The sequence below is a fragment of the Kogia breviceps genome, chromosome 6, assembly GCF_026419965.1.
Source record: "Kogia breviceps isolate mKogBre1 chromosome 6, mKogBre1 haplotype 1, whole genome shotgun sequence".
Lineage (NCBI taxonomy): Eukaryota > Metazoa > Chordata > Mammalia > Artiodactyla > Physeteridae > Kogia > Kogia breviceps.
This window is the reverse complement of record NC_081315.1, coordinates 127,073,400-127,087,131: the sequence shown is the minus strand read 5'-3', so window position 1 is coordinate 127,087,131 and position 13,732 is coordinate 127,073,400. Positions and strand designations below refer to the sequence as shown.

Here is a 13,732-nt window from a genome sequence, read left to right as displayed (position 1 = left end):
CCAGCCTATGAGATAGGCAGCAGTATTTTCTCCATTTTATGGATGAGGAAACTGGTGGTTTGAGAGATTAAGCTGTTTGCTCAGTTCCCACAGCTGATTAATCATAGAAGGAGGCTTGAACCCTGGCCATCCCAAAGCGCTTAGTTACTATTTAGTACCAATTCCTGGTGTCACAGAATGTGGTTTGTTTATTATTTATTTTTTCCTTTTACTACAAAAATAATACTTGTTATCTCTAGAAACATTGAAACACCTGGACTAGCAGGAGACAATGCAAAATACAATTTCCTCTGTTTAGAAACAAAGTCTGTTGACACCTTTGTTCATATCTTTTTCTTTGGGGAGCACATTGATATATGTTTTTTTTTCTATGCAAATGACATTTGATAAATCTTTTAAAGCCAATTGTTAGACACTTACTCTTTTTCAACTTATTTTGTTGGATGTTTAGGCTGTTGTAACTTTTTGATACTACAGACAGCTTACAGTAGACATAATTAGCCGGAGACGGTATACAAATAAAATAAAGCAAAATGAAACAAGGCTGAAAAACACAAAAAAACTCATAATGATGGACAATAGTGCAGGAGACGCAGAACAGTTGTAAAATCACTCTCTCTGTTGTATCTGGATCACCAGTACAGTGAAAACCAGTGACTGAGGAATATTTGCTTTTGAACACACCATGATGTGGAACAGCTTTCTTTCAATTAAAGTTGAATTTTCAGCGAAGTCACCTAGAGCCCGTGACAGGAACCATAAGCAGGACCCCAGCCCCCAGGCAAAGTCCCAGGAAGGCGCTCAATCCCTAAAATGTAAATGCAAGGAGTGATTCTGCTAGGAGGAACTGTGTTCAGGGGAATAAGCCACAAAACCAATGGCCAGAAGCCATAGCTGAAATGAAGAGAAGTAGATTTAAGGATCAGAATATTAGAAGTTATCAAAGCTGGAGGTCATGGCCAGCTTAATGACAACTGGGAGCTGATGCTCAGTCCCGTAGTGCTGGGTGAACGCTGTTTAAATCCTTCTTGCCGGAGGGCCGGAGATGGGGCCTGGGATGGACCTACAGGTGGGGAAAAGCACCCCAGAGAGTTTGAGAGAGCTCCAGGGATTAGAAATCTGGTAGGTTCTGACAATCAGAGGTTTTGAAGAAGGAGAATAATATAATGAAAGGTTGTTGAGTGATTAAATCAGTAAGGAAGCCATTTAACAGGATCCTTCTTACAATAATTTTATTGTGGCGGCAAATGAAAAGGAAGAGGATCTTGGTCTGGGTAGTGCTAGGAATTATATGTAGAGAGAGATCTAGATACCTCCGTTAAATAAACAGATTGGAGCAATAGCTGTCATGACATTCCTCTTATCACATGTTTGGCATACAGATAGACCATGTACTTGATCCTTGGAGCTTGTAATGCAGCCATTACTTTTAGTAAATTGAAGTTTTAACTGGTATGTTAAAATTTTCTTTTATTACAGGACCCCTAAATAGGCATGTTGTATCTTATGATTGCTGCTTAAGTTAATGCTATCATGTTTCACAATTAAAAATTATTATCTTCTCTTGGTGCTATGAAGGTCATTCATTATAAAATTAATGACTAATATGCTGGAAAGACATTTCAGTTACCTTTCTTGGATATTGATCAGATAACCACTAAGATTTATGATTATTTTCTGAAATCTTCATTAGGTGAGCCCTTTGTTGCTTTGGTGACTCTTTTATTTATTTATTTATTTTTTATTTTTTTATTTTTTTGCTGTATGTGGGCCTCTCCCATTGCGGAGCACAGCCTCCGGACGCGCAGGCTCAGCGGCCATGGCTCACGGGCCCAGCCGCTCCGAGGCATGTGGGATCTTCCCGGACCGGGGCATGAACCCGTGTCCCCTGCATCAGCAGACGGACTCTCAACCACTGCGACACCAGGGAAGCCTTGGTGACTCTTTTAGCAAGTAGTTTCCAAAACCTGGAAAGTGCTGCTTCTGAGTTAACTGAAAAAGAAATCTTTCTTTTGCTGAGTGTCCACATTAGTTTTTGTTTTTGTTGCATTAAAAGTAACAGTTGTCTAGAAGTTAACTGTGTTCTTAATTAGAAATAACTTTCTGTGTTTCTGGAGGTATGAAATTCATGAACTTCCAAGAACGCTGTAAGATATTACAGGAACTTCATTTAATTAACTGCAGCTAATGGTTAAATGTGCTTCATTGCTTTGAACTTTTGAATCAATCCTCCCTTACACAGTATTTGATAAATGTGGTCATAATTTCTGCCTCATCCATGGAATTTTCTAATATTTGTTGTTTTTAAGATTGCAAACTAATCTTTGTTGTAAGAAGAAACTAAAACAGTATTCAGTATAGACTCCTACTTCTCCCAGCCTCAAAATGATAACTTTATAACAGTTTGATGCATATTTTCCAGTTTTTCATGGGGTTCTGCTTGTGTATACATACATGTATATACATGCATACATTCATTACAGATTTCTCCTCCTCCTCCTCTGTCTCTCCCTCCCTCACCTAGGTGCTATGATATTGCCAAAGGAGAGGAGGCTTTGTTCTGTGTTCTTTGCTTTATTGGATTTCACTCCTGGGTGGAGCTTATTGTCCTTCTTTCCCTCACTTGCCCACCGCAGTTCAGGTTTGCTTTGCTTCTCTTTATCCTCAGCAGCCAAGCTAGGAGCCCTCCCAGAACAAATCCTCAACTGTATAAAAGACATCAATTCAGGGTGTTTCTCCTGGGGACTGCCGGCTAAGAACCCCCAATTCTGGCTTCCCTGGTAATTGGCCCCAGGCCCAGAGGGGCTTTTTGTATCGTTGGTTCCAAGTATGAAGTTTCTCTGGGGTTTCCTTGGGTTATTCTTTGCTGCATTCCTCTCCTCAGTCTGTTATGGGTTGAGATTTCTTCTGCGTTAGCAACCCTGGCTAATTTCTTCTAGAATTTTCTAAAAAATGGTGGTATGTTAATGGTGGAACTTGCGTTCTTCTTTCTTCTGTCATTTTAGTGGGATTTAGGTACACGTGATGACCCAGTCAATGTTTTGAACCTCCCAGGTACCTAGTCTTTTTTCTATTCCTGGTCCAGCTTTTTGGAAATTCTTTCAGGATTCATTTGCAGTTCCTCTGGTTTGTGTTGCAACTTGAAAGTTTTCTTCTTCTTTCAGTTTTGCATTTTATATTAATCATAATTAAATCATTGATACCTCATTGCTCTCTGGGTTCAGAAATGACACCATTACTTAACAGATTTATTTTCTACTGCATTTATGGGCCTCCACAAGGTGTTACTGCATAAAGCCAATTAATGATGCAAAATTTAACTTTTAGAAATTTAAATAATTATCCTTATTTCATTTGACAGGTATAAATGTCACTATCTTTAAATTACTGAGATATATTGGTCATATAACAGCATATGTTTTAAATTTTGTCTCAGGAAGGAGAAAACATTTTCTATTTGGCAATTGAAGATATAGAAACAGATACAGAGCTTCTGATTGGCTACCTGGATAGTGACATGGAGGCCGATGAAGAAGAACAGCAAATGATGACAATGATCAAAGAAGAGGAAGGTAAAAATTCTAAAGGACAATCAACAGCTGGCAGAAAAGGTATTTACCTCTAACTGATGGTCCAAGAGAATGAAAATTGTAGGAGCAATAAAGTTTGAACTGTGCTTGATTATAATTGCAATATCATAGGGTGTTCTCAGAATAAAGTTCGTTTTTGTCAGAACTCTCAGAGGCTGTTCAGTGGTGTGCCTCTCTTCCAGCGGGAAGGGAACGGTGGGTTGGGGTGGGCAATGGATGTGCGCTGGAGGGCTGCCGAGGTCAGCGGCAGCTCGCAGCTTTCACTGCTCTCACCGGTGGGTGGCTAGTAATGAGGGCTTTTGTCCTCTAGCCCCGAGTCTGCCATTCTCCCATGTTATAACCAGGCAAGTCACTAACTCTGAGACTTGACTTTCTCATCTGCACATGGGGGAAAGGTGAGTGCAGAGGTCCTGCTGGGCCCTGAGAGATGATTGCTGGGCCTCACCCTTAAGATCCTTTGAGAATCTGGAGCATCTGGAAATCTCTCTTTGTTCTGATCCTAGAGGCCTACAGCATGGCTGGGTTGTGCTAGTAGGGTAACCAAAAATGTGGGATGACCATAGGTAGACTTGCTTAAGCCAGCCCTGCAGTCTAGGAGATAGATGTCATCTCTCTCCTAGATAGATGTTTGTCATGTGCCAGGGAATAATCTGTTGCTATTAGGGCTCGTTTCTGTTGTGTTTTCCTCCTGATGGGGTTTGAGGGAAATTTGAATGGTGTTAAGGGTGTGTTCACATTTTGTAAAAGGCTGATACTTACTCTAGAGAATTTTTCCATCTTGCTTAACAAAGCCACTTCAGAAGTGACACTGGTTTCTTTAGTCCCCGTGGTATTAATGTCTTTTATGAATTTTCTATTCTAACTGTATGTCATGGGCTGAAAAAGTATGAGCATTCCCAGTATTGCCAGATTATGCTTCTGTTTCTTTATTTTAGTTGGAGTATTTAAAAGGAAGATGAGGACAGGCTATCTGTTTTGTCTTTCCAAATATGCATTACGCTGTTTGGAATGTCAGATTTGGGGTGATGGGAATTATTTCTGAACTATTCTGTGTTTTCTTTATTTTTGTATTTATTTTCAACATTGCCCCCAGGGTACGGTATTACTGTGTCCACTATTTTACCTTAAAAATAAGTCTCCCTACTTATTACCGCCCTGATTTTTCTTTATTTAGTTAGCAAAATATCAATTTCTATTACTTTTGTAAGAAGAGTCAACAGCAACTTACACAGATTCTTAGAACATATGAATCGCGTGCTTATATTGTTGATATTTTTATTTTAGAATTCAGTTTTGTTTATAAAAGAAAAATATAAAACCACCAAAACAAACAAACAAAAACCCCCCAAAACAGAAGCAAAACCAACCAAACAGTGATCAAAAGAAACAGAATCCACTCAAATGTCAAACAATGGAGAGTTTGGTTCAATAAGTAAATTATGGTACCTTAAGTTTAAAAAAAAAATTGACTTGAGAAAATATTAAATGGAAAGGAGCAATACATGAAATTGCATGAAAAGTATGATCATAAAGGTTCTTAGACTGCACATAAAATATGAATGCGCAAAAGACAACTCAGGCATGGAAATAGATTACAGCAGTTGTCTCTTCATGGTGGGGTTATTGGTGATTTTATGAGAAAATGTGATTCTCTTCATATTTTCGGCATTTTATCTAAATCTAACCTTGGGACTTCCCTGGCGGTCCAGTGGTTAAGACTTCTCCTTCCAGTGCAGGGGGTGCGGGTTCGATCCCTGGTTGGGGAGCTAAGATCCCATCTGCTTCGTGGCCAAAAAACTAAAATGTAAAGCAGAAGCAATATGGTAACAAATTCAATAAAGACTTTAAAAATGGTCCACATAAAAAAAAATCTTAAAAAAAATTAATCTTATTTGATAATCAGAAAAAAAAAATGTAATTTAAGTAGCACACTCTGAAAAATTTGAGTAGAGCCATGACAGTCCATATAGGACTGACAGCCAGAGAGGCAGTGGAGCCTCACTCCGCCTACTGTAATGAGTGGTGTTTTTATGACCTTGGCCTTTTTTCACATATATGTGAGATTCCCCTTGGTAATTCAACATAGTTCCCCTTGGTTGGGTTTTTCTCTTCTTGCAGCTAATAGTGAACTCAAGATGACCCGATTCAGGGAGGACTTTGGCATTGCAATTCAACACATGTTATAACTCTTTGATGTGCAAAGTTAATGTTACAGGGTAAATTAAAAATTGATTTTGATTTTGTATTAATTTGGTGAAACACAAGTTAGATGATTTAAAAAATAATGTATTGTTCTAGTAACACTTCCTATTATTTTTCATGGGCAACCTATTCATACTCATAGAGATAATAAAAATTTACTAATCTGGTACCATTAAGCACAATTAACTTTGATTTTAAAATGAGGGCAAAACTGAGCAGTTCTTGGCTCTTCACTTTTGTCTTACAAATCTGCCTGCTTGTAAACATGCAGATCGCTTTGGCTGTGAAGAGGACTATGCCTGTCCCCAGTGTGACTCGAGTTTTACCAGCGAGGAAGTTCTTGCTGAGCATCTTCAGACATTGCACCAGAAACCCACAGAGGAGAAAGAATTTAAGTGCAAGAGCTGTGGGAAGAAATTCCCAGTTAAACAGGCTTTGCAAAGACAGTGCGTACATTCAAGAGTATATCTAAAATTCTGAGCTGACACGTTGTTTAACTGTTTCATTCAGTTTGTCTTAGAGTTTCTAACCTGTGTGCATGTGTGATGGTGTGTGTGTAGAAGTATTGTCACTGTCATAAACTTTTCTTACTATAGTACATTGAGTTCTGAAACATTCTGATTATGAAGTTTAACAAGTAAACATAGTTTATGCTAATCAATCTTTGTCCATTTAATAGCTTGTTAAATATTAAGCTCATTGGTGTACTAATTTGAAATCTGATATGCAGAATTTAGCTAGTGCTTTGAGGTGGCAGATCAAGTTTCAGCGGTCTGCGTTCGATATTCCCTCTGAAATCTGAAAAAAAAGAAAAAAAAAAAAGAAAAGAAATAGTTTAAGAAATGGAGAGAGTTCAGAGTATGAAGAATACAGGGCCATTTTGGGAAGCACTGTTTATTTCCTAACAATGTTGGAGAAATAATTTAAAGATGAATATGTACAAGATACGATGATGAAATGAATTAAATGGTCCCAATCATTGCTCTGCACCCTTTATTATTTTAAATATTTATATTAACAGCATATTAAGTTATCCTTTTACTTCAGTATTTCACAGTATCATGAATTATTAAAAATGAGAGAGTGGATACATATATTTACAAACTTATTTTTAACAGAATGTCACCTTGCATATGAGCAAGAAATCTTTAACATAGGCTTAATGTTTCATTTTTTAATTCATTAAAGTAAAATTCTGAAACATGCTGTATTTCATATTAAGACAGTTTTCATATATGCATCCAGTTTTGCTTATGACATTTGAGATGAAAAATTTCTGTTCAAAACTTAAAACTTGGAAATTCTCTTATATACTCTTTAAAAAAACCAAGCAAGGGCTATATAGTTTTTAATGAACAGATTTTAAAACCGCATTCTAGTCAGCTTTTATTCAATTCATTATTATATATTCTACACCAAACATACTTTTGCTGAGCTGAGTCTTACAGTTAAACTGTAGGTGCTACTTAAAAGTTTAAAGGGCAAAAGGCAGAATGAAAAGAGATCATGAATGTGACTGTATTCAAAGTAGAGACATTTTCATAAGTTTTTGTCTTAGACTTCCAGTTTTTGTTTTTTTTCTATTTCCCCTCAGTGTTCTTCAGTGCTCAGCAAAAAGCAGTCTGAAGGATTCTTCGCGAAGTTTTCTGTGCTCTGTTTGCAATTCTTCCTTCAGTTCAGCATCGAGGTTTTGTATCTGAGTTATCAGATGGCTGCGATATAATTGCGGGTCGTTATTGGCATGCATGCTTTCATGCTTCTTAGTGATTTAGTATCATATGGCTACAGAATTTCAGTGCTTTCCTTCCTACCTGCCTAGGTAACACTTGTAATGACCCTGAAACTCTCTACTGGGGAGCATGCATTACAAAAGCCAGCCTGGATGTTAGAAGTTTGTAGGTGTCTTCACCGTCTCGTCTCCCCGTTTCCCATTCCTGGTTGTCTTGTAGTTTTGAGCAGCACCAGGAGACTTGCCGGGGAGATGCCAGGTTTGTGTGTAAGGCTGACAGCTGTGGAAAGAGACTGAAGAGCAAGGATGCCCTGAGAAGACACCAGGAAAACATCCACGCCGGTGAGAACTCATCAGAGGGTTGTTTTTAGAGGGGCTTCCTCTCCCCAGGCCACAGCGATCTGTTTTTAATTCTCACTCTTGAGGAGAGGGCTTGCTTTTCCATTGTATTTCACACAGATGTAGAGCTCTGGAAATGGAATCTTTTTTCTTTCACTGAACACTATTTCTTTTTGATGTCAGCAATATTCGTCATTTTTCCTATCTCTGAATTAATCATAACTGGAAACCTAAGCTAGAGTCTAGTTGTGCTTGGTAGCCAGGTGCATTAAGAATTAGTGTTTTAAATAATAATTTTAGTATTTTAGCATGTGAAATTTCTCTTTTAGTAGATCTATTTTAAAACTCTTAAGTGATGCCCTTCTGCCTTAATATTTTTACAGTAAAATTCCATTTTTAAAAATCCTTATATTTCTTCTATATTGGAGAAAATTACTGGCTACATTTTTTTTTTTTTTTTTGCGGTATGCGGGCCTCTCACTGCCGTGGCCTCTCCCATTGCGGAGCACAGGCTCCGGACGCGCAGGCGCAGCGGCCATGGCTCACGGGCCCAGCCGCTCCGCAGCATGTGGGATCCTCCCGGACCGGGGCACGAACCCGCGTCTCCTGCATCGGCAGGCGGACTCTCAACCACTGCGCCACCAGGGAAGCCCCTGGCTACATTTTGACATGCTAATTGAATATATTTGGATTTATAAAGTGGATACTGTTTGAATTCCTTCTAATGGCTAGCTAAACAATAAGACAAATAGAAAATTTGTCACTTAGATTTCATCTGCTTAGCACATGGTAAATGTATTTTGACTTTAGGGATTGTTGCACTAAATCGAACAGATGACTACTGTCAGAGTTAATGTTTTATTCCTTCAGTGTCTTTTCCTTAAAGGAGGCCGAGGTTCATGGCACTCCTCTCATCCTCCTATATTTACATTTTTCTCATGCGTTTCCTTTTGCCGTTGGCTTCTGGGTGGAAATGTCTTTCTGCATATGAGGAGAGTGTTATTTCTTTTCTCCTATCCTGCTTATTCTCACATTCAGGAGAAAAGAATGATCGGTACTCAGTTTCTGTTTCCTATATTTGTTCATTGTCCAAAAAGCGTCTCTTTTAATGCTAGTTACAACTTCGCACCGCCAGTTTGGGCTGCACGCGCAGTACAAGCCGTATTTGAAAGCTCAGGGTCGCAGAAGGTATGGGCTTGTGAAATGTGGCTTCAGAATGGTGCACATCCCTTGGACTTCACAGTGTTCTGATTTCTTTCTTTCCTTTTGAAGGATATAGAGAAGATGACATTCTTCTGAATTCTTTATACTTGGGCCTTTCCTATCTTTGCAAAAGGCAATCATAACTTTTTGATAGACCTGTCTCTTCCTAGTTTTTGTCTTTTTACAGCTGTTATGTTTAAAATGCTGTTCTTAATTTTCTCCATCTTTGTCTGCAATGTATTATAACAAATCTTTCATGTCATTTTTAAAGTTAACTTTGCTGAAGTAAGTAAAAAACCAGATGCACTCTGAAACTCTGGAAACTTGCGTTCTTGTTACTGGGCATGTGGTCTTCAGACTGTGCTAGAAGCATAATTTCTTTGAGGCTTCTTGTAGTTGGTCTTGGATATTAAAATATTACTGATTCTGAGAACTTATGGTGATTTTGTAGGAAATAATTTATAAAAGGAAGTTTTTTATTTTTCTGTGTTGTGGATCACGTAAAATATGAAACTTACTGTATTTCAGCCAGAGGCCACCGTGCATACTTTTTGCTGGAATTGGTACTCAATCAGTCACTCATAGCCCCCCCTCTTGCTTCTTCCCTTGCGTCTGTGAGCTACACAGACATTTGGGGAAAGAATATTCCATATTCAGAATAGCGAAAAAAGCAGTGTTGATACACATGGTCGTAGAACGCTTTACTGTAGAAAGACAAAGGTATTCGAGGAAGGAGAAGATCTTGCAGCTTTTACCACCGACAATGACAAATGTTCCTTGTTAGATGATAGGAGTTGAAGATGCTGAGAAGAGAGAAACTGAATTTTTAAATATGGATCACATTTTTCCATAGAAACTGTAACATATGGTGGGTAGGTTCTCAGACCAGCTCCTAGAAGCACACTTAACCCACATAGTGCTGAAACTCGCAGTACTTAAGTGACTACGTATTCAGGACAGTTGTTTTAATTTTCAGTGCATCTCCTACCTTTGTAAGTAAATGTGTTCCTGAGTGTTTTTGAAAGCTGAATCAGAAAGTCAAATGTCAGACTTAACCTGAATATAGTAAAACTAAAATGGTATAAAGCCTAGCTGTGGCTTTGTAGATGCTATTGTCCTAGAACCTGGGGAAGCTTGTAGGGTGACCTGCCCAGTTACTCAAGAGGAAACAGTGAAGGGTCTAACTTCCTCAGTTCACCTTAACCATCTTTCTCTTTTGATTTCGATTCTGTGGATGCTGACATAGAGATTTTGTATTTATGGGAAATAACATTGATCTACATTCCTAGGCAAACAGTCATAAATTGTTCCCATGTTTCTTCTCTGAGGAGCTAGGATTCCAGTCCTAGGATGCAGAATAGAAGCTACAGGAGGAGAGAAGAGATTGAAGAGTAGGGATGGGGGTTGGGTGTATTGCCTGCAATTCTAGCTGGAGGAGCCATGGCAGGAGTATTGGGATAAGGCGAAACAGGTGGTTATGGAAATGTCACTTCTCTTTCTCTTCTCTCCCTCAAGCCTGACCTACCTTCTGGGAAAGAATAAGGTGTAGTCTCAGAGAGCAGCTGATTTGAGGGATAAGCTAGGGAAATAAAGGACTGTGGATTAAAGGAGGGAAATACCAGCTGGTGCAAGCTGGAAAAGAGGGCATATTCTTTCTCAGTGGCCCCTCGTGTATAATAGATATGGATAGAGAATTGATGACCAGATGCATGCCGTCAGATACTCATTTTGCTTGGGAGAATTTTCTCTTTTAATACTTGTCTTTTTAATACTTTTTAATACTTTCTCTTTTATTACTTGTCAATCACCAGGAAAATTTTTCTTGGCTATACTATTTGGCATGCTAAAAATAGTGCATTATATGAAATCCATATTTTGAATGATAAGACAAAAATTAATATTTTCCTTTTCCTGAAAGTGTTCCTCTCTCATAAACAGTCTTTTAATAAAGTCATTTTGTAATCTTGTTTTCTACTGATTTTATATTTCTCTCAAGAAAACAGAGAAGTAAGGTGGTAGATGAGGTTGAGGTTTAGGCAGGAATAGCCATGGATTAGTCATTTTGGGGGCCAAGCAGTGGATATACATGGTGGTTCATTTTATTATTTGTTTACTTTTTGAGTATTTGAAATCAATCAATTAAAAATTGAAAAACCATTCTGTGGTTATTTATGGTAGTGCAGATGACATTGTTATTACATCCTATTTGAAAATCCTGTTTTATTGAGTCTTGTTTTTTATAACCACTGTGAAATTTGAAATTTGAAATGGTCTACTATAATTAAAATCACTCTATAAGAAGACAAAATTGAGCTGTGTTTTGATTTGTAAAATAATATGAATGCCAATATAATGTTTTATTGTTCTTGATTTTACTTTATTCTGGTTTTTAATGTTAATATGATAAATCGTATACGCTCAGATCTTGCAGGCAGATAAGTCTAGTGCTGAAAAGAATAATCTGTGAATTCCATTTTTAAAAATCCAACTGATTAAATCAAATATTCTGTTAAAATTTAAAGCAAGTAGCAAAATCAACTTATGAGTTAATAAATACAGTTTTTCTTTTATGTACACGTTTGATTAATTTTAATTTTTCATGGAAGTGTGCTTTTCTCTTTTAATACTAAATCAGTACGTGGAAAGGTGAAAGGCCCATTTTATATATGTAGAAAGTGGTATATACCAAGCTGAATATTTCTCAGATTTTGAGAGCGTTTAAAATGTAGCCTCTTCTTTATCTGAGTTTAATGGATATATCTACAACACTGAAAATTTTGGAGTTGTAAGTTAAGAAGATGAAATACCTGTTCAGAAATTAATAAATCACCTAGAAACACTGTATCTAATACTCCTCTTAATATTCTCATATAAATCATGGTGGTATTTTATTTTATTTTGTTTGTTGTTTTTGTTTAGGGGATCCTAAGAAAAAACTCATATGTTCAGTGTGCAATAAAAAGTGTTCTTCAGCATCAAGCCTGCAGGAACATAGGAAGGTCAGTAAGATAAAGACTAATGCTCATCATAGTGTAAGATCTTTTAGTCATTTATAGTGTTGGCCATGAAAGTTTTTAGCTGATTTTTATATTGTAAAGACAAGAGTTTTGTCATTAATTTAACTGCTAACATATTCTAAAATGCAAGACTGATATGTAGAAGAGTGAACTCTCACAAAAGAATATTTTGAGTTGTTAATTGTTCAGAATTAGTAGAAATATTTCTCCAACACAGTATTGTGTCTGATTGACACCTCATACTGGTTTCAAGCTTTCCCAGTTGCTGTTTGCTCAGGAAATACTATATATTTGAGGAAACCATATTTTTTTTTATATTTATGATATGTTCTGCAGTGACATTTAGCTTAAAATGGATGCATATTATAGTTAAGTGCGGCAAAACGAAGACAAAGAGCTCTGTTATTTTGAAGGGCTAAAAATAATGTAGAAGAATGTCAGAGTATTGTTAGCAGAAACGATTATGCAGTTGACCCTTGAACAACAGAGGTCTGAACTGTGCTGGTCCACTTACAGCAGATTTTTCCAGTAAATACATACTCCAGTACTTACACGATCAGGGGGTTGGTTGGCTATGCAGATGTGGAGGGCCCACTGTAAAGTTACACGATTTTTCCACTGCAGGGAGAGCTTGGGGGGTGGGAGTGGGGTGCAGTGGGTCCAACCCCCAAACCCCCGTGTTGCTCAAGGGCCAACTGTGTTAGGAGAAAATAAATTTAATACATTTTGCAATAAGCATTAAACTTACTAAGTTGCTATTTTAATGTGAAAGTTATCCTGAAAAGTAAATGACAGTTATTAACCCTAACAACATTAGCACTAGTTAATAGAATTTATGACAGAATAGAATTAAATTAAAATTTAGATTTTGTTCATATCATGTCAGAGTCCAAAAATATATTTTATGTTATATTACAATAACAAAGATATAAATGATTATTTCCTGAGTTCATATATTATTTTTTCAGAATATCTAGGAGCATATAATATTCTTTTAGTCATTTAATACTACAGAAGAGAGAAGATGGTACTAGTGAAAGTAAAATTTTACTTTTGTTGTGGTTTGTAAGTTGAATTTTGTCTCTCTTTGTGTCTCTCTATATTCCAGAGTAACTTGACAGGCCTTAAAATTCATGATATTCAATGCTGTAGCTCCAAGCATGTGCTGTGGACTTAACCTGTAACATATAAGACAGTTGAATTGTTAATATGTCTGAGGTTATATCCTACATGTTGAGTGATTATGATCCTTAGGGAGAAATAATGCAACAGCACTGGACAGGAGTGAAGACAGTGGATGTCACCTTCTTCTGTCCCTAACCCCCCATGTAACATTGGGCCTGTGTTCTCTCATTTATGAAGTGTGCTTTTGAACTGATCAGTGTCTTTTAATTACTTCTCTTAAGTGTCATGAAACTACTTTTTTTTTTCTTTTCAGTTTCCATGTGGTTATTTTGATTGTTTAAAAATATGGAGTACTTCAAGAATTTGCATATATTTCTTGTTCAGGGACCATGCTAATCATCTCTGTATCATTCCAAATTTAGTGCAAGTGCTGCTGAAGCAAGCACTGAAGCTACTTTAAAAAAAATTATTATTATTTTTTGGCAGTACGCGGGCCTCTCACTGCTGTGGCCTCTCCCGTTGCGGAG

The 13,732-nt window shown here is 37.3% G+C and overlaps 1 protein-coding gene and 1 non-coding gene across 4 annotated transcripts in view; one reads left to right on the top strand and one right to left on the bottom strand.

Annotated features, from left to right (window-relative positions):
- PRDM5 (PR/SET domain 5) overlaps positions 1-13,732 on the top strand; it is a 202,102-nt gene that overhangs the window by 88,034 nt on the left and 100,336 nt on the right. For all 3 annotated transcript variants that reach the window (XM_059066317.2, XM_067036583.1, XM_067036584.1), the window contains exons 4-8: positions 3,437-3,611; positions 6,064-6,238; positions 7,387-7,479; positions 7,742-7,863; positions 11,983-12,062. In XM_059066317.2, the coding sequence (XP_058922300.1) occupies positions 3,437-3,611; positions 6,064-6,238; positions 7,387-7,479; positions 7,742-7,863; positions 11,983-12,062 (645 nt within the window). The remainder of the gene's footprint in view (positions 1-3,436; positions 3,612-6,063; positions 6,239-7,386; positions 7,480-7,741; positions 7,864-11,982; positions 12,063-13,732) is intronic.
- LOC131759089 (U6 spliceosomal RNA) lies at positions 13,545-13,651 on the bottom strand. The gene has a single exon (XR_009336417.1). It is a non-coding gene; the product is annotated as a U6 spliceosomal RNA (small nuclear RNA).